The following is a 23,603-nucleotide window of genomic DNA, read 5'->3' on the forward strand; positions in this document are numbered from 1 at the left end:
GTAATAGACACGGTCACTACAGAAACATCATGTAGTAGTAAACATAAATCTCAACCATAGTATCTTTTGATTTCAGTTTATATCTGCATTAAATATAAGTTTCTCTTTCTGGGTTCTTATAGTACTAAGCTTTTTTTCTCTTTACTCACCTCCAGTTCCTAGCTTAGCATAGCACTCCCCCCCTAGCATTATTGAGATCTAATTGACACATAATATTGTGTAAGTTTAACGTATATTATGTGATGATTTAATACACATATATGTCCTAGAGTAGCATTTAATAAAGGCATTGGGACGGAGTCGTCATAGTCTTATTGTGAAATGTGCTCATGTAGAGTAAAGAAGACCAGTGAGCATATTCTACATCACTGTGATCACAAAGGCACACAGAGTTGAGAGTTGGTGACACAGTTTTTGGGAGGAGATAAAACACTACTTCAAGTAAACCTGGTCTCCCTTTTATTACATGTATTACTGTATTTATGGCTTTTTAAAAATGACTGGGAAATTCTGTTTTCCCCATAAGCTTACTATTACCTTGATTCACATGTACCAGTGCTATCTTCTAACATCTTCACCTCTTTCCTATAACTTAATTTTAGTCTGAGACTTTAGGTGTTTACTGCCTGTAGGTTTGTGATTACATGGGGCTAAACTATAAGCAGGCCCATGTCATGTAAACTAAGTGAGGAGACCCAGGTAGAAGATAATTTTCTGAAATAACATCATTCGAGTGACAGTTTTAGTAATGCTTAGGATTGAGAAGCTTCATTAAATATCTATTTTTTCTGCTGCAAGAGTGATTGCTAGTTGAACTATGTTTTAGCATTTAGTAAAATATCTTCCAAGTTCCTAAAGCAAAGATTTCTAATACTGCTTACAGTTGGAGATTTAGTAGTTTATAATAGGCTCACCTATGAACCAGGAGGTCACAAGATATAAAGATCTTCTGGTTTCATAGAGTCTTAGGGAGGAGACCTTAAAAGCTAATAATAGTACTGCTACTGAATACTCTTGATCAGACACTTCTAGTGATTGAGAATTTTGTGCTTTATTTGGTAGCTAATTTATCTTTAGATAGCCCTAAATGTTAGAATTTTCCTTTAGTTGAAAATAGCATTATTTTCTTCTGATTTTAATAATTAATAAATACTCGTCAAAGACAATACTCAGGACATTTATAAAGGTGCTGCTTGTACCTGGTTTTAAGACTTCTCATTCTTCTTGGGGTCTCTAGAATGAGAACTTTTGTGTTTAAATGGCTTCCAAGTCATGTTTTAGACTGGGTGTAGTGTTCTAGCTGTGACCAGGCTAAGACTTGAGCATTTAATCATCCACTTTTCTAACATTGACTCAAAGCAACAACAGCATATACAGGGTAGGGCAAAAGTAGGTTTATAGTTACAAGTACACAAAACACAGAGTTTATTCTTCTATTATTAATTATTGTATTATTTTCCATATGAACAACTAAACCTACTTTTGCCCTACCGTGTGTGTGTGTGTGTGTGTGTGTGTGTGTGTGTGTGTCTCTCTCTCTCTCTCTCTCTCTCTCTCTCTCTCTCTCGCCCTCTCGCCCTAGGTCATGTATGGTTCATGTCCATAAACCTGCATTGATTCACTTCAAGTAGTAAAGATAATTTATGATGACTTTGTAGTAACTTTAAGAAGTAGAGGTACTCAGCTTTGGCTGGTGTGGCTCAGTTGGTTGGAGCGTCATCCCATACACCAAAAAGTTGTGGGTTCGATTCCCGGTCAGGGCACGTACCCAGGTTGTAGGTTTGATCCCTGGTTGGAGCACATGTGAGAGGCAGCTGATCAGTAAACATTTCTCTCTCACATCGATGTTTCTTCCCCTGCCCCAAAATCAATAAAAACATGTCCTTGGGTGAGGATTTAAAAAGAAAAATTAGAGATACTCATACTACTGATAAGGTTACCCAGAGAGCGATACATAGAGAATTAGCTAAGAGTGCTTGTATTATTTTACCATAGAACAGTGTAAACTGTATCTGCAGATAATTTATTTTTGTTTGTTCCTTTTCATCACTATCCCTTTCCCTGACTAAAAATAATAAAAATATTGTAGTCTTAAAATAATACGTTTAAAGTATAAGTAAAATAATGCCTTTATAATTTTTAGGCTCTTTGCTTCTGGCATCTCATAGTTTCTTGGTGACGTGCTTTAATTTTACATTATTTTTTCATTGCTTTTCAGGGGACATTTACTGATGAGAAGTCAAAAGCTTCCCACCACATTTATCCGTATCCTTCCTCACAGGAAGATGGTAAGTTAGTTTTTGGTTGTGAACTGATAAACTCTTCACTGGGTTTTAAGTTATATCAGCAGAGGTTTAAACGGTATAACTGGCTGTTTTAGAAAGAGTTTCAAGTACAGTGGAACCTTGGTTCTCGAACTTAATTAGTTTTAGAAGGCTATTAGAGAAGCGATTTGTTAAAAAAACAATCATTTTCCCCCATTAGAAGTAACGTAAATTGAATTAATCAGTTCCAGACCCCTGAAAGCAAAAAAACACAAAAATATTCAGAGCACAATTTCCTGAGATGTTAACAAGGCCAGGTTTAGCAGTAAACTGATTCATACTTGCCCATTCTCTCTTTTGTTTGTCACCTGAGAGACACGTGACTGAACATACAGGTATCAGCATGAAAAGGTTGTCGGGTCAACAACCGAAGTTTTTTGTTCTACAACCGAGGTATTTTTTCTGTGAACAACTTGGTCGAGAACTGAATTGTTTGAGATGGGAGACGTTCGAGAACCGAGGTTTGACTGTATTAAATTCTACAGATTATTTGAACTTATAATTTTTTATTTTTAGTTTTGAATTGGGCTAAGTAGACTAATTCTGTGATGTCCAACTTTCTAATCATTAGACTTTTATTTCTTTGTCAGTAATTACTTTCTGGGTGTTAAATCTAGGCATGCCTTGTGTATTTACTTAGTTCATGTTTGCTATGTCTCTTGTGTTCTGAAAATTAAGAGACATTACAAGATAGAAGAACGTCTCTGGTGAAGATTGGCTTACTGGCTGTGTGAAGGGCCCCTCAGAAATATGTTAGTTTGGTGAATTTGTAATGGTTTAGATTCTGATTTTCAGCCCTGCTATCCTGAAAGCTCATTTGGTCACTAGCCAGAGTTCATTAGACCTATGGCAACTGATTTCTGCTAACCATTCTCTTTCAGAGGTTGGAAAGTTGGGAAACAAAATATGAATTATTAATTAACCAAATTAATTAATTTAGATTGAGAAATAATTCTCTATGGAGTGGCTCTCAATTATATCAGATTTGAGTAACTAATTATCCTGCACTGTTTTTCTTATCAGTGCAGATATGCTAGAAGTCAGTAACAAGATTACCGGGTAATTTTCATGTGCTTGAAAATTAAGAAATATATTGCCATGTAATCCATGGATGGAAGAAGAAATTGCAGTGGAAATGGAAAATCTTTGGAAGTGAATAATTATGAAATTCATAAAGTATAAGGAAATTAACTTTTTGGGATACAGCTGATGCCATATCGAAAGGGAAATGTATGTGTAGGGAAGAAGAAAGACTGGAAAGTCAATGGTTCACACATCCGTCTCAAGATACTAGAAAAATAGCATCAAATTAAAGCTAGAGAATAAAGGAAAATACGAGTAAAAATTAATGAAGCACAAACTACACTAGTAAGGTGCTCAGCAATATCAGAAGTGGTTCTTAGAAAAGAGACTAATTGTGCTGCAAACAAGTGAGAAAAAAGAAAGAACAAATAATGTCAATAGTGGAAGGAGGACATTGCTAAATTCTACAGATGCTAAAAACAATTACAAGAGGTTAGGTTAGCTGGTTTGCTTGGTTGGTTGCTTGCTTGTGTGTTTGATGTTGAATCTAAGAAACCATTGCCTATCCAGAGTCCTGAAGTTCTACACCTAACTTTTCTTCTAAGAGTTTTATAGTTTTAGCTGTTGTATTTGGGTCTTTTCATCATTAGTTTCGATAGCTGGAAATTTGACTTTATTTGTAATAGTCACAATTTTAACCTAGTGATTATTATGGTTTTATAAAGGGAGAAACCTCACCCTGCCTTTAGTGTTTCTGTTTTTGTCCCTCTAGGTAGTAGCAACTGGTTGCCGCTAGGTGGAGGTGGTGGATAGCTGTGTATGTTAGAAGACTGATTCTGTTGCTGGCTAATTCTAAAGGTTTCTCTGATAGGCTGGTATAAATGCTTAAATTGTGAACTTACTGAAAACAGTTGCCTTTTACAAAAGGTTGGAACTGACAGTTGTTACATCTTAGCTGCTTAGTAATTCCTTATTCATGTGAGGTTTTCCCCCTTTGTTTAATACAACCTAGTTTACTGATGTTTGCTTGGTATTGCTATTAGAAGTTGGAGTAATCGTTAAGAGATAGCATTTAAATTTAATTTTTAATATATTGAATTGGAGGTTATTTTTTAAATATAAAATATGATTCGGCACATTGTGGGATTTTCCTTAGAACAACTGGCTGTCAGGTAAATGTTGGCTCTGAGCAAAACCCAGAGCTGGGCTCCTTACATGTGCCTTCTTCAGGTAAGTGTGCAAATGTAACAATACCAGCCATAGCACATTAAAAATCATGTTGTAAAACCCTAAAAAATGCAGTATCCCTTTTATGTGAATTAATTAAAATTTAAAATAAAAGGGGATATTTAATGGGTCTTAAGATACTAGTAAGAATTTGAGTATGGCTTGCTAGAAGGGGGTACAAAATAAGAAAAAGCATGGAGGCGATATATTACGAAATTTGAGGAAAAGCAAATGACAAAGTTGGGCTTTTATGTCTTAGAATAGTAGGAGATAAGGGTGGGTAAGTGAGAAGACACAAGTTCTGGTTTACAGAGCTTTTTTTTATTTGGTGGATGTAGGCGGAGGTAGTGGGTAGCTGTGCATGTTCGGTGGAGAAGGTAGGCAGCATCGATGGTTTCGGTGAAGAGAAGTGTGCAGCTGAGGCCATGTTAGCCTCCTAAAAGGTAGCTCTTACTAGATAGTCTGTTTTGTTTAAACAGATTGAGTTCTGGAAGGCCCATTGGCTGCCTTCCCTTCACTTTTTCCTTGGTAAGTGTGCAACACTATCCCTGATTTTGGGATATCAGGTTAAGAAACAGGGCCCGATTTCTTCCTTTGCTCTTTCAAAATTGTAAGGTGGGCAGTTGGCTGCTTAACAAAGAGCCTAGGCATGCAGGCTTCGTGCCTTTAGTGTGTGAAGGGGCTATTTTATGTAAAATTGGCAGTGGAAAGCCAATTTTATTTATCTGTTTTCACTTACTAAGTTTTCTTGTTTCTTGGGTTTCAAGGGGCTTCATTAGGTCCCTCGGTATTGGAAACAAGTGTCCTAAGTGAAATTCAGACTACCAGAGAAATACCATCATACCAAATGCTGAAAAGTAGATATAATTTAACTGATTAAAATCATTAAGAATCATCTGATTACATAAATATGTATCTTTATCTTTGGTAAGGGGACTTGAAATAAAAATATCTGTCTTATGTGATCATATTACTTACAGTCTCATTGGGAAGGCTGAGTAAACAAAAGAAGTACTAGTATTGATAAAGGCTTTGATGGAGTGCTGTAGCCTGAATACCACGGAAAACTTACCCTTAAAAGGGTGGTAGGTAACGTTTCGTCATGAAAAGCTGCTTTGGGGGAGCGTTTAGCAAACCAAAAACTTTGAGTAACAGTTAAATCTAAATAGTGGCTTAGTCGCTTATTTTGTCAGCCCCACTGACGCGCTTTCTTCTTCCCTTTCAGAAGAGTGGCTGAGACCTGTGATGAGAAAGGACAAGCAGGTGTTAGTACACTGGGGATTTTACCCTGACAGGTAATGTCGATGTGTCCTGAGGCTGGGTGTAAGGGTTTTGTCAGTGCTGGCCAGAGGCACCTGCATACGGTTCCACTTACGAATAGTGACAGTTTTGTTGATTACTTTTAGTTATTGATCTCACTGTTTTAGGTCTTTATTGGATTTCTTATTTAAGTTATGGAATTCATGAAATCACATGCCTTTATTTTTCTTAATAAACTGATGTATTTGCTGTGTTTGCCAAAACAGTTCTTCCATATGATACTAGACTGCTAATTTAGATTTGTTTCCTTCAAGAAATGAATTTTCCTTCCCGGTATTTTATGACTTATTTTTCCAAAAGCTACTCATGTCATACCATTAAGGATGAAATTACTGCAGGTCTAAAATGAAGGTCTTCTTGGCAGAAATACATTTCTCTGGTGGTGGTGTTATTTCTACATCTTGTAACTCCGGCGATGTTTCAGCACCTAAATATAAAGAGTATTATAAACAGGAACTGGGACCTGCTTAGCATTACGCTCCTGTGGGGCGCTTGGGAATGAGGATGGGCTTCCATGTCTGGATCGTAGACCTACAGGACCCTAAGGCTGCTCGGGTTCGTTTCACCGCTGTCTTGTCAAGTGGAAGTTCTCTGCGTCATGAGGGTTGTGTCAGAGCATCCCTCTTCCCCTGTGCCCCCATCCACTTCTAGCCTTCCCATATTGCTGGAAGTAAATCCCATTTCAGTATTGCAAGAATAAGTATTTCAGTAGCATTTCTAAAAGATAGGGACTCATTTTTTAAAAAAGTAAGCATTCCATTGTCAAATTGATTGCTGTTTGTTCGAATTAGAATTCAACCACATCGTGTAATTAGTTGATATATTTCTTAAGTATTTTTTAATTTATAGGTTCTCCCCCCCGCATGTAGTGTTTTATTTTAAGAAACCAGGTTATTTACTCCGTAGTTTACCACAGTGTGAGTATTTATTCTTATCTGAGGACATGCTTTCATTGATTTTAGAGAGAGGGGAACATCAGTCGTTGTCTCCTACACGTGCCCCAACCGGGGATTGAACCCAACCCCTGGGTATATACCCTGATCAGGAATCGAACCCATGACCTTCCTGTGTACAGGATGACACTCCAACCAACTGAGCCACGCTGGCCAGGGCCGCAGTGTGAATTTTTTACTGGCATCTCTGTGATGTATTTCGCAGTGTGAATTTTTTACTGGCATCTCTGTGATGTATTTGAACGTATTTTTCTGTTCTTATAGGAGAAAATATGTCTTTAGATATGTTCAGAATTTTAAGAGTATATACACGGTCTTTATACGTTTGAGTTAATTAGAACCAAATCAAGTCAGCTTGCTTATCAGCCTCTTTTGAACCACAATTGACTACTTTAAATGAACAATTTTTAAATAATGTTTAAGTAAAATACTTTCTATGAAACATTTATAGTCTCAAGACTTCTATTAAAACCTTTCAGTATTATAGAAACTATTATAGGAAATCAGTTTGTCTGTTAAGACATTTAAGATAGAAACTCAAATTTATGATGACAAGCTAAGTAAGTAAATGTTTGAAATAAGTTTTCTAACAACGCGTTTTAATACATGTTAGCCTGTTTGCTAACCTTTTCTTTATGTAGCAAATAAGATGTAATAGCTGGTTCAAGTCGTATCTTTTCAAGGGACCTTGTTAGTTCATTTTATTAACTATAGTTTGTGCCCTCACTTCTACCTGTGTAACATTTTCTACTCAAGACTTTTAAAGATTATAAGGTCACCAATTTTTTCTTACCACTGTAATTTTTACCTGGTATAGTTAATTTAGTGGCAAAGAAACTGTTTTCCTCTCACTTATGTTTGTGTTCCTAAAAAACTTACCAGAGTGCTAGAAATAGATATATAGAGCAGTGTTTGTTCCAAATGCTTTTTATATATATATATATATATATATATATATATATATATATATATATATATATATCTTTATTGATTTCAGAGAGAGGAAGGGAGAGAGACAGAAACATCAATGATGAGTCATTGAGCAGCTGCCTCCTGCGCGCCCCCGACTGGAGATGGAGCCCACAACCCCGGGCATGTGCCCTGACCGGGAATCGAACCTCGATCTCCTGGATCCTAGGCCAATGCTCAACCACTGAGCCACACCTGGCCAGGCTGTTCCAGATGCTTTTGAACTGACTTCTGAGTAGTGGCTACAGGAAGCCAATACTTGTTACCATACTTGTGTTTCATTCATATATTTCCATTAGCAATTATAATAGCATTGACAAAGTTGTATTTGGTAGGTAATTTTTTGCTTAATTCAAAATCATGAAGGGACAGGGGGAATGATTTATATCAGTGAGTTGGACTGCACCGACGAGAACGTTTGAGATAAGCCATGTGAAGATACAAGGGAAGTGAGGTCTGTGGATATGTAGGCAGTGAGGAGCATATTTAAAGGACACGAAGTGGCCATTGCGTGTTTAAAGAATGGCACTAAAGCTCCATAAAGTGGCTCGAATATATTGAGTGAGAGACGAGTACTAGAATCACGAGGCCTTGGCAAGCTACTGTTAGGATTTTGACTTTCATTCTGAGTTAGGTTTTGAGCAGTGGAACAATGTGGACTGACTTTGTTTTCAAAAGGATCAGTCTGGTTGACATGTGAAAAATAGACTCTTGGGCTTTGGGCAGAAGTGGAATGGTGAGAAGTAGGTAGATTCTGGACGTATTTTGAAGGTGGAGTTGGATTATGGGGCATGAGTGAGCATGAAGGCAAGATAGCAACAAGGGTTCTGGCCAGAACAACTGGAATGATAGAGTTGGCATTTAGTGAGATTGGAGTGACTGACTAGAACACATTGTTGGGGTCAGGATGGCATTGTATGTTGAATTTTGAGTGTATTAGGCTTAAAAGCCTTATTAGACTTGTAAGAGGAGATATGAGTTGACAGTTGGATTCATGAATCCAGAATTTAGAGAAGAGGGCAGGTATAAGATTTTAAGTGGTCAGTATATATTTGAAGCCATGGGGCTGCAGGAGATCACCAAGTGAATGAGTAGATAAGAAGATTATTCCAAAAAAACCAGATGATTGTTCCAAAAAGTAAATAAGCAGATAAGATGCTTGTTAAAAAAAAAAAGATTGTTCAAAAAACTAAAATGGGGTTTGTGGGTGCTTCCAGTATTGATGAGGTTTGGGAGAAGAGGAGAAGCTGACAATAGACCGAGGGAGAGGCTGGTGACAGAAGGAATACCAGTCGATAGCACTGTCTTGGAGGCCAAGTAACGGAAATGCTTGAGGAGAGAGTGATCGGCTTGTTAAAATTCTGTGGACGAGGCTTGAACTTTAGGTTGAATAATGTGAAGATTACACTAGACCCCTACAGAAGAGTTTTCTTGTCAGAGTGGTGGAGACAGAAGTGTGTGATAAATTGCTGTTACTGCATCCTACTAGTCTCTCTGAAAAATATTTTCACATTTTGATTAAAATCTTTTTAGTGAATGAACTTGGGATCTAATTGAATTTTATTTTTTTTTTTTGCCTTTATAGCTATGATACTTGGGTTCATAGTAATGATGTTGATGCAGAAATTGAAGATCCACCAATTCCAGAAAAGCCATGGAAGGTGAAAGATTCTTTTTAAAAAAAAAAATAATTATTATGTGACTTAATAGCTCTTTTCAGCTATTCTCCACAAGGATTTTAAGGAGATACAGAATGATGACCTTCCTTTCCTGTCATCCTGTTAAGAACTATCCAGTGGCCATGAAGGCCTCAGTATCTGGGTCTTAGATGAAGTATCTGCAGTGATGTTTGAGGAGACCCCAAAGCTGAGGGAGATGTGGTTTGAGGTAGCTGAGAGGAGAGTGAGGATTGGAGCTGAACATCATTCCTGGTGCTATTTAGGACGGCTGGACACAGTGCCTGCATAGCTTTCATTACAGTAGATTTATTTTACTAATCATTCCTGTTACAATGATAAGAGTTGTATTTTTAAGCTTTCAATGTGGAAATAATTTTGAAAGTTGTAAGAATTTAAAAAGCACTACTTTATACTTTTCTTCCATATTTCCCTGTTGCTAATTTCAGGAAATTAATCCTTTTAAAAAATATGTTTATTGATTTTTAAAGAGAAAGGAAGGGAGAGGGATAGAGAGATAGAAATATTGATTGAGACCTCAACCCAGGGCATGTGCCCTGACCGGGAATTGAACCAGTGACCTCTTGGTTCCTGAGTCAGCACTCAACCACTGAGCAACACTGGCAGGGCAGGAAATTAATTCTTAAAACTCTCTTACTCTGTTTATTCGGTAAAAAACATGGAATTTAAATGGTTACGTGGCCACTCACGTGTCATTGTTCATCTTAGTTTTAAATTTGTAACACATTGAGAATTTTACAATAATCGGCTGCTTTTCTTTCAAGTACTTTTAAAGCCTCTTTCCTTTTTAATACTTTTAAATAGTTTCAAGTGATTTATTATTTATGTAGATAGTCATGCTTTGATGTGGTTTTAGGTTCATGCAAAATGGGTTTTGGACACTGATGTCTTCAATGAATGGATGAATGAGGAGGACTACGAGGTGGATGAGAACCGGAAGCCAGTGAGTTCCCGACAGCGCCTCTCAGCCAGGAGTGACGAGGTATTTATTGGGTGTGGCCCGGTTGTTGTCCACTAGGAGCTGCTGCTTTCTCGGCCTAAATGTTCCCACGCATTCATTGGTAAACTCACATACAGACCAGGGTGCATCAGCTATCAAGTACATGCGAAAGTCACCAAGGGGCCGTATCAGCCAAATCGGGAGCTGGCATCTCCAAGAAAGGGGCATGAAAATCTTGGGGTTGCTAAGATTTAAAGTGGCCTATGCAGCATGACAGCGATACAGCTGATCATTTCTCTAGGTCTGAGTTTTAATTTTGATACACCAAATATCAGCACAGGATAATTTAACTGAGTTGGTTTTCCAAGGAAAAACTCATTAGTTTTAATATTTTTAATAGCTCTATTAATACACATGCAGTAGTTAGTACAAAGTATAGGCCTTAAAGGTCTCAGAGTTACAGTTCAGTCCTTTTTTGAGGTGGAGGACTTGATATTTAATAGTCTGATCTTTTAAGAAGCCCAATCACTTAAATATTTATCTGTGATTCCTTATAAGTCACAACTTGTGAGATAATTGTGTCACTAGAGAGAGACCTGAGGCTGAGAAGAAGGTTTAGATGTGTTTGTGACAACCTGAGATAGAGACTGGTGATTCTAGAGTCCTTTTCAATGGGGACATTCAAATTCTGGGGTTTTGTATGTTAGGTTTTTGAAAAATTCACCTTTGGGCAAAGGTTTGTAGAAACTGAGGAATCAGTAAAGCTGACTGATACTTATTTCCATTTATTTCTTCCCAGCCAGTGAGAAGTCCCGAGAGAAGAGATAGAAAAGCATCAGCTAATGCTCGAAAGAGGAAACATTCTCCTTCCCCTCCACCTCCCACACCCACAGAGTCACGGAAGAAGAGTGGGAAGAAAGGGTAAGAGCCAGAGCGTGATTTGAAGGGCTTTCAGACAAACTCCAGAGGACTTCCCAGGTTTTTACCTTGACAGTGGAAGTTGTGCTGAAAGGAAGTCTTCATTTGGTTGGAAGTCTGCTTTGAAAGCTCATCTTGTTATGGGTGGTTACCTGATGGGCATCTCATTCCTTATTTTATACAAGGGTGCCCTGAATACACTCTTTTTTCTGCAACTAGGTATATATTGAGAAGCATGGCTGCTAAAGAATTTAAGAAATTATATTCATAGTTGTTAATGTCAGTGTGCCTCTGATTTTGTCACCTATCCCATTTGTGATCAAAATGAATCATACAGGACATGAACCTGTGCCTTAAGTTCTTATACAATACCTGGCCTGAAGTAGATACTTTGTAAATGGTAGAGAATGCTCAAAATATTTTAAATGAAATTTATAAATAATACTGATTTCAGAGAGAGGAAGGGAGAGAGAGAGGAACATCAATGATGAGAGTGTCATTGATCAGCTGCCTCCTGCACGCCCCTTACTGGGGATCGAGCCCCCAGCCAGGGCATTTGCACTGACCTGGAATTGAACTGCAATCTCCTGGATCATAGGTCGATGCTCAACTGCTGAGCCACGCTGGCCAGGCGAGCAATGACAATTTTTACAAAAAAGAATTAGTAACAAATTAGTACCATCCTAAGTGATTCTGCTTTGTGCTTCCTGGTATTTGAGTGATATAAATAGCCAGGAAAATACAGTTTTTCAGGCCTTTGACAAAATTTCTTATGTAACTGATTGTTTATGATCTGAGGTAATACGTGCCATATTTCCTTAGCAGATGTTTTATTACACTAATTTAAGCCTCTTTTTGGATATGGTCTTCAGTTTGTATAGTAGGATTTCTGTGTCTATTTCTCATGCCTAATAACTTCTGTGTTCCTTTTGGCTGTAATTTGGGAGATGTATCTAATTTGTTTGCTTTCATTTGTCTTTTAAAGTGATTCTGGGCATAGACTCTAACAATAGTGAAGGTAAAGCCCCTGAAATTGCTTGCGGTAAATAGCTACAGTAGTCTTGTTTATTTTTCACATGCTCTTGTATGTTTTAGCCAAGCCAGTCTTTATGGGAAGCGCAGAAGTCAGAAGGAGGAAGATGAACAGGAAGATCTTACCAAGGATATGGAAGACCCAACACCTGTACCCAACATAGAGGAAGTGGTACTTCCAAAAAATGGTTTGTTGCCTTCTTTCTGGACTATGAGAGTGTTAGGCATGACTCAGTCATTCTCAGCAATGCCATGAGATGGTTGATTTCTTGCTCCGCGTCCCCACTTCTCAACCTTCAAGTATGAATAGATTGCCCTTTTTAATGTTAGTGTTTATGAAATTCCTCTTTCCCCATCTTTAGGCATACTCTTGCTTTTTGGTTATTGAGAACATACTGGAACCAAAAAGTTCTCTAAATTTAGTGATACTTTAAAGTTCATGTTTTAGAAATCCCAACAGAATCAGTATGAGAAAAAGTGGAGTACTTTTCTTTGAACAAGTTAATGTGTTTGAATCAGTTATTGGGAAGAGAGGGTGTTACACTCTTTTAACTGTGATTGTGGGTTTGTCGATTTTTCCCTTTACTCCTGTTATTTTCTTCATGTGCTTTGAAGCTCTGCTAATCAAGGGGATATATATTTAGGATTATCATGGCCTCCTGATGGCTTGCCTCTTAATTTCAGCACATTTACATCCCCCTCAAAAGAACCCCAATACCTTTTGGGGGTCCAAATTACCCCTCCCCCACCCAGCAACCACTTACTCTACTTTCTGCCTGGGGATTTTCTATTCTGTTTGCTTTTTAGCTGAATTTTTTGTAGTTTGTTCTAGGTATTACGATATACTTAATTTATCAACTCTATTTAGAATCACTATTGTTTAGTTGAGATAAAAATGTGTGAAATTTACCGTAATATAATTTATGCCCTTTCCTGTCTTTTGTACTGAAAAAATATAATAATCTATGATATGTTATATGCATTTCTGAAAATCATTGCATTTTGTACAATGGGGCACTACAAACCACAAAAATGTATTTTAAAGGTCATATGGAAGAGAATATTTATAAAAGTAGTTAACAGATTTATTTGAAATAAAAGACCTATGAAGGTGGTGGTAGTCCTAACAGATACTTAAACTCTGAAACTATAATGATATAGTATGGTGTGGACACAGGAATGGCTGAATTCACCGGTGGAATAGAATGGCCAGTTCAGATGTAGACCTATATATAAACATTCATTGTGCGTGCGTAACAGTGAGTGTAAAATGATGTCGATTACAGGGCAGTAGAAAATTGAAAATCAAGTTTCAATCAATGTAGGGCTAGTTACACGGACACACTGGGTCTATTAAAAATGAAAGGAATGAAATGTAACTAAAAATTCTTACATGGAAATATTACACAGATGAGAAAAGCAGAGAGCTAAGGACAGTGTGAATAATATTTATATAAGATGTTTAATTCTCAGTGTATGTTTCAACGTCACGTAGATGTATAAAAGGTATCAGTACTCACAAAAATGAGAATCAACAAATGCACAAAAAACTAATATACTTTTTTTTAAGAAAAGGGATTAAAAGCTTCTCTTTATGTTTTGCTCTATTTTGTTTACTTTTATGATGAAAAAATTTTGGTGCTTTGGTATTAATTACAAACCTGGTGTGTTACATCAAGTAGTTTGCGTCTCAGCCAGGGTTGTGGTTTTTATATGAAGGTGAGGACTGAGTGATGGGGCAGTTGCAATGAGATTTGTACATTTTTACATATATCCTATTCTGGTTTTCTCTTAAAAACAAGTAGAACTTTCCCCCTAAAACATGATTTTTTTTTCTTTCTTCTAGTAAATCCAAAGAAAGATAGTGAAAATACACCTGTTAAAGGAGGAACTGTAGCCGATCTAGGTAAAAACCAAGAAAATCTATATACTTCTGTGTTGTTTTCTGTCTACATCTATCAGCTTGTCTGATATCTTTGTCTTTATTGAGAGATGTTGCTTTCAGTTGCTGTACTTTTCAGCAGATAGTAACCACAGCTACTTTAATACCATTGTGGTTGGTTTGCTACCGTACTAGGAAGTTTGATTTTCTGTGATCCATTCTTTTCAATCTTAGTGATCTGCACTTCTCACAGTGTAATCTTTTCCTGCAAATTAGCAAAGGTGGTAATATTGTTTCTAAGTCAGTATTTTTTGAGTTTTAAAGAAGTTGTTGTAGTTAAATTATATAACAAACTCCAGGCTGTAGAGGTAAAGCAAGAATTCTTCGTAAGTTGCATTCTTTGCATAGTCAAGACACAGTGGACCACCCTTATCAGTAATTGTTGACCAGGAATAGAGTCAGATTCCCAGATTCCATACAAAACGGGCAACGGCCAGATTGGTCTGTGGGCTATAGGTTCCTGACCCCTGTTCCAATCAGCTTATTTAGTGCTTTTCAAATAGCAGATTCTTGGAAATATTTGTTAAATGAATAAGTTAAAACAAACCAAACTTTCCCGTGTTGTCTTTGAATTTTCCAGTGCCTTAGTCACTGCCAATGATCATAGCAATTCTAAAAAAACAAAGTGTTACTGAAACTTACTGTAATTATTTGTACCAGGATCTCTTACTCTTGTCATACTGGCACTTTCACTTTTCACGGTGGAAATCAGCTGCCCTGCTGAAATTACATGTGGGCTTGCTCCTGTTGTGCAGGGCCAGCCTTTAGGTCCTGGAGTCCCCTGTCCTCAGAAGGTGTTCACACTCGCCAGACTGTCTGTAGGGAATGTCATAACCTCTTCCTTCACTCCTCATTCTTGACGCTTCCGCTAGGATCCAAGTGCCATTACTTATTTCACCAAACCTCAGGAGGCAAGAGCCCTAGTCAAGCCCGTACCTATGATTAAGTAAGATCATGACTAAGATAGTAAATTACCCAGTGTTGGAAATATTAAACTGTTTATTTGAATTTGAATTTCTTTGAATTTCTACTCACTTCTGTGTTTCTGTGTACAGTTCTAATTTACTGAGTTATTTTGAGGTGGATTTGCTTTAATGCTCCATTTTCTTTTCTCTGTCCAGTGTCAGTTACTTAAACCTTAAGGTTTCCAAGTCATCTAAACAGCTTTACCTGTTTGTTTTTTTAAATAAATGATGTGTTTTTATTTTACAGATGAGCAGGATGAAGAAACCGTCACAACAGGAGGAAAGGTAACGATTTAGTTAGGAATACTGAAATAGAAGTATCCTTAGAAATACTCTGTTTTGAGGTCCTTATGATTTTTAAATTTTTTTTAACATACCCCAAAATAATTTGTTTCTTGATCCCCAAAGTTATCAAAAGGAAATTTTCATCTTCCCAGGTAGTGTCTCTGAGGAAGCAATGATTGTGAAATTACTGTATTAGCAAAAACCAAGTTTTTAGATGGAATCATTTGCAAAGCCTCCGTAATTTATATTCTGATATAAATCAGGAAATTTTTAGTAGTGGGAGTGATTGAGAGTGTAGGCCCTCTAGCTGGATCACCTGTGTTATATCTTGATTACAATTTATTGGTTCTGTGGATCATTTTCTCATCCACAAAGCACGTCGTAAGTAGCATCTGCTGCTGTTATTGTCAGCAGTAAATGAGATAATGCACATATATACTTGTTAGCAGATCCCTAGTGCTGAGTTTTGGAGATGGGGAAGCCTTGTCATTATTGCTTTATTCGTGTCCTTGAGTCAACATAACTTGAGAACTAATCATTTAGATTTGCGATCCTAGTCAAGTAAAACTGGATAAGAAACAAGCTATTGTGGAAAAAGTTTTGGGATGTTGAGTCTGAATTTCTCAGTATAGAAGTAGCCTTTCTTTTAATTAACTTGAGATTTAATTGGTATGAGATATTTACCATGCGTGTTGACTTCTTCACCTGTAAAAGGCAGGAATAAAATCTGTGTCACCTGAACATCTTGTGTAGGCACCTTAAAAATTGCAAAAGACTGTTTTCACTTGAAATTTATTTTCCTGGTCCTTGAAATTGGATCAGATAGCTTCCTTTTCTGTGACAAAATAGCAGAAGTTTGAAAGCTGTTAGTATATTTCTCTGTAGTTCTCTCTTTCTCTGAACTTTGTCTCTTTTCTGTAGGAAGATGAAGATCCCAGCAAAGGTGATCAGAGCCGATCAGTTGATACTGGTGAAGATAACGTGACAGAGCAGACCAACCACATCATCATTCCCAGCTATGCATCGTGGTTTGATTATAACTGGTGAGTGGGCCGCCTGCGCCTGTGAGCATGGTACTTAGTGGGAAATGTTCCTTGAAATCATGTTGTACCATATTGTCCAAGTCCCCACATTGGTAATCACTGTCACACCAGATGAAGGGAGGTGGAAAGTGATTTCATGTTAACTTTGGAAAGTGTTCTTTAAAACAATTTCAAGTTGGAAATTAGGTTTTTATAGATTACAGAAACACTTTCATTTAAATGATAACCTTTGCATGTCATAAAACATATGCTGTTGTATGGATAGTGGAAGTGTTAGCTGTGTCCCTACTTTGTGGATGTGATACTACTTCCTCTGTTAAATGTTCTACAGTACAGAGTTGACCAGTGGAAGCACTCAGGCCTTCTGATTCTGAATACCCAGCTGCTTCCACTAACGATTCATTCTCAGGACCTAAGGATTCAGTTGCCAGCACATCAAACATAGATGTTGGAAAAGAAGGTGCTTGGCATTAAATGTCCTTGTGTGTTTTGTTCTTGGTGAATATAGAAATTGTTTTCTGTGGGCTCTTCTAAACCTGTAACAGTTAAAACAATGAGAAGTATATAAAAGCTATACAATTAATTGCTTACAGCTATTATTCTTATACTAAAACTTGGAAAGCCATCGTATGTCTGTGTGGGGGATGGGGGGCATCAATTCATCTTAGAAATTACCTTTCTGGAATTTTGCAGGTAATTCATTGCATTTATAGTATTTGGCATTGAGAGTCTAGTTCTGACAATTTAAATGTTTCCAAATATTGAAAGCATGAATGCTTTTAGTTATATTCACAGACTGTTGATTTGCTCTTTTCTGTGTAACCAGTACATGTTACATATCTGGTGGAAAAGCACTGATTAGTGTTAGTGTCTAAACCTTTGTGCTAGATACACAGCTGGTTAATGTTTGGTGGGTTAGGCCTGGTCTCTACACTGTTTATCACCCATAACATTCTATAAATTATCAGTGCCTTTACCTACGTGTCAAAGACTAGTTCTAGCCCAAGTGTGCATCAGTAGATGAGTGGTTAAAAAAGCTGTGGGCCCGGCCGGGCGTGGTTCAGCGGTTAAGCGTAGACCTAGGATCCAGGCGATCAGGGTTTGATTCCCGGTCAGGGCACATGCCCCGGTTGCGGCTGCAGCCGATCAATGACTCTCTCATCATTGATGTTTCTGCTCTCTCTCTCTCTCCCTCTTCTTTCCTCTCTCTGAAATCAATAAAGATATATTTAAAAAAAAAAAAAAGCTGTGGTATATTTACACAATGGAATACTACTTGGCCATAAAAAAAGAAGGAACCCTTACCTTTTACAGCAGCATGGATGGACCTGGCGAGTATTATGCTAAGTGAAATAAGCCAGTCAGAGAAAAACAAATACCATGTGATTTCACTTACATGTGGACTCTAATAAACAATATTTTACAAACAGAATAGAAACAGACTTATAGATACAGAGAACAGAATGGTAGCTGTCAGAGAGGGAGGGGGTTGGGGGGCTGCGTAAAAAAGGTGAGGGGGTTAAGCAAACAAACAAACAAACACCTCATAGACAACAGTATGGTGATTACCAGAGGGAAAGGGTGACGGGGAGGAGATAGGAGAGGGTAAAGGAGGGATAAATGGTGATGGAAGGAGACTTGACTTGGGGTGGTGAACACACAATACAATATACAGATATAGAATTGTACCCCTGAAGCCTATATAATTTTATTAACCAATGTCACCCCAATAAATTCAGTAAAATAAGTAGATAAATAAAAATTTAAAATATATAAAGATTAGTTCTAGGATCTTTCTAAAAGCAGTTAATCTCTCAAATCATTTTTAGAAATCAATTTACCACAGAGTTTCTGAGGGCTGAACAAAAAAGAGCAGTGATGTTAAGAGCCTGAGAAACTGATTATTGTAAATTACATTGTCTTCTGGTCTGTCATTCATTTACCAGCTTGTTGCCATGCCAAGTACTGTGATTTCTGTCAGTCAATTTCCAAAGCACTCTTTGTATCTTGTAGATCATCATCTAGTCATGATGTATTATGACAACAGCATAATAAAATCTGTCGCTTCCAATGTATTGATAGCATTTTTTGAGTTTGGTTATAGGAGTAGAAAAACTATAGTAAGTATTGGGGGTGAGAAAGGGAAAGCTTTCTTTGATTTTATTATATGCTGTTAATACATAGGAACTTGTGCAAAGCCAATTAATTTTTGCAAGTACTCAGTTTTTGGATTTAATCAGTTTTGCTTTGAAAATTAAACAAGCTTAGCTCAAATTTTACTATTTTTATTTTTCAAAAAGTACTCCCGATCCTCTTTTTTCTTTTCAGTATTCACGTAATTGAACGGCGTGCCCTTCCTGAGTTTTTCAATGGAAAAAACAAATCCAAGACTCCAGAGATGTGAGTGACGTGTGAAGAAATTGCGTGTGTGTGTTGGCAGGGGTTCTGGAAGCATACTTCTGAGTTGATGTCTGCTAGTGTGTGGACGTTTGCAGATACCTTACTCCATTCAGAACAGTGTTCCTATCTGCTGCACAGAATTCCTTGCCTCAAAGCAAAGTATTTTAGATTTTTTTCTTTCTCAACCTTGAACTACATACATGTGTGAACTTTTGCAGCTAAAGTTTGAATTCAGTAACAGTTTTGCACTAAAATTTGTTTAGGTAACTTTTTAACAGTACCTACATTGTGTGTACATATGTGTTATGAACTATAGATATTTATATGTAAGTTTAGGAGAAAATGGCATTTTTATCTTTTCCTGATGAATGGCTAGTCCGAAAAGAATGCTGGAGAGGATGATAAAGTTGCCTGTGAATTCTCTTCATTGCATGAGTAGTACTGTGCCTTGGCATTGGAAATAGAAAAACTTATTGGAAAGAAGGAGTTTGTCAGGATGTATTTTTTGCCTTCACCTGGTGACCGTTAAATACACACTTCTAGAAACCTTTGCCCTCAAATAAATCCACACCTATTGCACTGTAAATATCTTTCCATGTATTATCTTCATAATGGTAATCCATCGTCTGTTATATACATATGGCTGCAAAATAGATGTCTCCTGTTTAAATTGTTAGGGAAGGATAATTTCCCACATAGAGCACATGGTGTAGTATAGATAATGGAATAATAGATATATGCTGGTGACAGATTATGCGAGATAGTTGAGATCCTAAGCTCAGGTGTCAGATAAATTCAGCCTCTCTGTAGCAAAGTGTAGGGAGCTGCTTGGAATCAGAGTCAAAGATTTGGCGTAAGGACCCCTATGAGCTTCCCTGATGATTTTCCATCTTTTCAGACATGGTATATTTTTCCACCTAATTTGCTTATTGCCAGTATTTGTAAGTACTTGGGAGTCTTCTGTTTAAAAGCACAGTTTAACACTTCAGCCCGTTTAACTTTGTACATTCACCTTTCAGTCTGTGTTTATCCACCTGTGCTTTCGCAGGACCCTTTCAGAGCAGTGGACCTTTTCTACTCTGATGAGCTAACCTCAGGCTACCAGACTTGTCTTACTTTTGTGGCAAGAACTGTTGCTAGGTCTTCAGCTTCTTAACACTCTTAAGTATTTTGTGGCAGAAATGCTTGGGTACATTGTAGAATCTGCTCTGACCCCCAATCTTTTTTTCTCTCCTTTTTTTAAAAAAAATATGTTCTGTGTTATCTCTGAGTTTAGCCTCATGGTTTCAACTCATTGCCTAGTTGGGATCTCTGAAAAACTGCCAGGCAGGGGTGTATAGCCACGTCAGAGCCAAATCCACATGTGGCTCTAGGAAGAATATAGAGATGAGATGCAGCATAGGTAAGGAGCCCCACACTCCACACCAAATTCCAGCTTTACCCCTTATCAGTCTGTAGTCCAGGACAAATTCTCTAATCACTCGGCGCGTCCGTTTCATCTTCTGTAAATGGGATGATACTACACTGTGCGCCATAGAGAGATTGTGGGGTTTAATTGAGTTACTGCATGGGAAGTGCTCAGAACCATGCCTGGCACACAGTAAATGCTAGATACGTAGCACAGTACCCCCCTTACCTGTGAGGAATATATTCCAAGACCCCCAGGGATGCCTGAAGCCACAGATATTGCTGAACCCTGTACAGTTGGCCCTTTGTATCTGCGAGTTTTGCGGATACAACCATCTGTGAATTGGAGACAGTAATTTCCATCTGCTGTTGGGAATCCGAGGATACGGAGGACCAGACTGTTAGGGAGACAGTTATCTCCATTCATCTTTGTCATCAAGTGTGTATATATGTTACTTCACATGAACTTCGTCAGATTACTGTTTCCTTATTGTATATATTAATAAGTAGTAGTTTTGCATATTGGGTTCCTACTCTGAGTTATACTGATTGACTGTTAGTACTCAGTACATCACTATTTGTTGGACTGTTGTGTTGGCTTTTTGTTGTATTTGGTTGTGAGGATTATGCAGATTTTCAGCTCTATGAGTTACTGTTTCTGAAAGGATGTGTGTCCACTTTAAGTGTTTTGCCTTTGCATTTTAGATACTTGGCATATCGAAATTTTATGATTGACACATACCGCCTAAACCCCCAAGAATATTTGACCAGCACTGCTTGTCGGAGGAACTTGACTGGAGATGTGTGTGCTGTGATGAGGTAAAATGTCTGACTTTCTCAGACACTTCACTGCAGGTGGTTATTGACTGGACTTGCTGTCTAATGTTTAGTTTAATTGATTAAACTGAATGTTTCCTTGCTTAATAAAAATAACTCAATCTTAGTCTTTCATTTAGGGGTCGAATATTGGGAATACTTTGGAATTTTTCCTCTTTTTAGAATTTTGTGATCTTTTATTTTAGAGTCAAATTATAAAATGACCAGAGGTGGACAGTGGTTTGGGATGGGGGATAGGTAAGCTCTGTGCCTTAGAGCTGTCTAAAGAAACAAACCAAAAGGTGGATCTCCTTCTGGGAGTTTGGTCTGTATGTGAGTCCTTTCACCATGGATCTAACTGAGTATGTTCTCTCATTTCTGTGATTGAAAGGATTAGGCTATATGCTAGGTCTGGAGGTACTATCTTATCAACATTACTTCGAGTTTGTAGGAATTATCCCTCATTCAACAAACCAGAATTGCCAGTTACTTTATGATGGTTCATAGCCTACAGAAAATATGTTTACTTGTTTTTTTGTTTGTTTTTTAATGAAATGTGATGATTGTTATGAAGGAGATGAGGTATATTCTCCAGTTTTAACTCTCAGAGCTTTATTCTTTAGGGTTCATGCCTTTTTAGAGCAGTGGGGTCTTGTCAATTACCAAGTGGATCCAGAAAGTCGACCCATGGCAATGGGACCTCCTCCTACCCCTCATTTCAATGTATTGGCTGATACCCCTTCTGGGCTTGTGCCTCTGCATCTTCGATCACCTCAGGTAAATTAGTGCTGCCTTTTCTTCAGGTAACAAGACTACCGCTTCTAGTATTCATATTCAGAAATTATTATTGTCCTCATGTGATAGTACTATTTTTTAGCTGATAGGTTTTGTTTGTTTTTATCCATTGTAAATGTTAGAGTCCATGAGACTATTTAGTGTTTAAGATAATGCTCTCTCATTAATACTAAGACTCTGTGCCTCATCCTTCATGTGTTACAGATTGTCTTTCATACCGATGATTCCCTTTATCACTTCTGTCATCTGAGACACTAATTAAACAAGCAGATTGTTTAAATCTATTAAATTGTTTAAAACTTTGTCCCCTTTGTAACATTTGGAAAGTGGACATTTATACATATGTTCTCAAAAATATTGTCAGGTTATGCATAGCATTAATTTGAGTAACATGAAGCTAAGCTATGCATTTCCCTCCATTGTGAAATGAAAGAGCATATGTAAGAAAATTTGTTGTCGATTTTCTCTGACTTTTTAGAGACAGAAAAATGTTTCTTATATGTTGAAACTTTATTTTTCTTGTAGAGTCTCTGTGTGGAGTGAGTGGTTTATTAAGTGCCAACATTAAGCGATTCTTTAAGAACTTGTAGCTCCTTGACTTTGTAGAGGTTAATACTACACATTTATCATTTATCTGACTCATAGGTTCCTGCTGCTCAGCAGATGTTAAATTTTCCTGAGAAGAACAAGGAAAAACCTATTGATTTGCAGAACTTTGGTCTCCGTACTGACATTTACTCCAAAAAAACCTTGGCAAAGGTAAGGATTGTTTTCCTAGACAGACATTGACTACAATCTAGCCTGTCCTCTTTGTCCTGCATCATTTCCCATAAGAAACTTAATTTACTGCCTACAGTGTAAGGAGGTGAGCTTTCTCCTTAATCTGATGGCATTTTGTAAAACAAGAATCACTTTTACTGTTTTCCTAAGTGGTTAGAAGGTAGGTATTTAAAAATGACTATGTGCCCAGCCAGGCTTGGCTCAGCAGTTGAGCGTCGATCTAGGATCCAGGCGATCGGGGTTCGATTCCCAGTCAGGGCAAATGCCTGGGTTGCGGGCTGCAGCCAATCAATGACTCTCATCATTGATGTTTGTATATCTCTCTCTCCATCTCCTTTCCTCTCTCGGGAATCAATAAAGATATATTTTAAATAAATAAATAATAAATAAAAATGACTGTGATTAATTACGTTAGACAAAATAAAGGGCAGAATGGGAGAGTCCATCAGAGAGCTGGAGTGTATGAGAAGACCCAAGTGAACATTGTGTAATTGAAAAATATACCTGAAACTACCTCATTGGAGGCGGTTGGTTGGTTTGGTAATCCTCACCCGAGGATATTTTTCGATTGCTTTTTCAGAGAGAGAATGGGAAAGGGGGAGGAGGGGGAGAGAAGCATTGATGTGAGAGGGACAAATTGATGGGTTGCCTCCCGCATGTGCCCTGCTGCTGAGTAGTAAACCCTCAACCCAGGTTATGTGCCCTTGACTGGGAATCCAACCCGCGACCCTTTGGTGCTTGGGTCAACACTAACCACTGAGACACAC

The 23,603-nt window shown here is 37.6% G+C and overlaps 1 protein-coding gene across 1 annotated transcript in view; it reads left to right on the top strand.

The window, feature by feature from the left end:
• The window catches only part of SMARCC1 (SWI/SNF related BAF chromatin remodeling complex subunit C1), an 81,186-nt gene that overhangs the window by 13,036 nt on the left and 44,547 nt on the right, over nt 1-23,603 (top strand). Inside the window, exons 6-18 of the mRNA XM_087824791.1 lie at nt 2,219-2,288; nt 5,800-5,869; nt 9,402-9,477; nt 10,370-10,495; nt 11,253-11,374; nt 12,467-12,591; nt 14,250-14,309; nt 15,558-15,595; nt 16,517-16,638; nt 18,967-19,038; nt 21,151-21,264; nt 21,885-22,038; nt 22,702-22,815. Of these exons, the coding sequence (XP_087680917.1) occupies nt 2,219-2,288; nt 5,800-5,869; nt 9,402-9,477; nt 10,370-10,495; nt 11,253-11,374; nt 12,467-12,591; nt 14,250-14,309; nt 15,558-15,595; nt 16,517-16,638; nt 18,967-19,038; nt 21,151-21,264; nt 21,885-22,038; nt 22,702-22,815 (1,263 nt within the window). The remainder of the gene's footprint in view (nt 1-2,218; nt 2,289-5,799; nt 5,870-9,401; nt 9,478-10,369; nt 10,496-11,252; nt 11,375-12,466; nt 12,592-14,249; nt 14,310-15,557; nt 15,596-16,516; nt 16,639-18,966; nt 19,039-21,150; nt 21,265-21,884; nt 22,039-22,701; nt 22,816-23,603) is intronic.

Source organism: Miniopterus natalensis, chromosome 15, assembly GCF_054644295.1.
Source record: "Miniopterus natalensis isolate mMinNat1 chromosome 15, mMinNat1.hap1, whole genome shotgun sequence".
In the NCBI taxonomy this organism is placed as follows: domain Eukaryota; kingdom Metazoa; phylum Chordata; class Mammalia; order Chiroptera; family Miniopteridae; genus Miniopterus; species Miniopterus natalensis.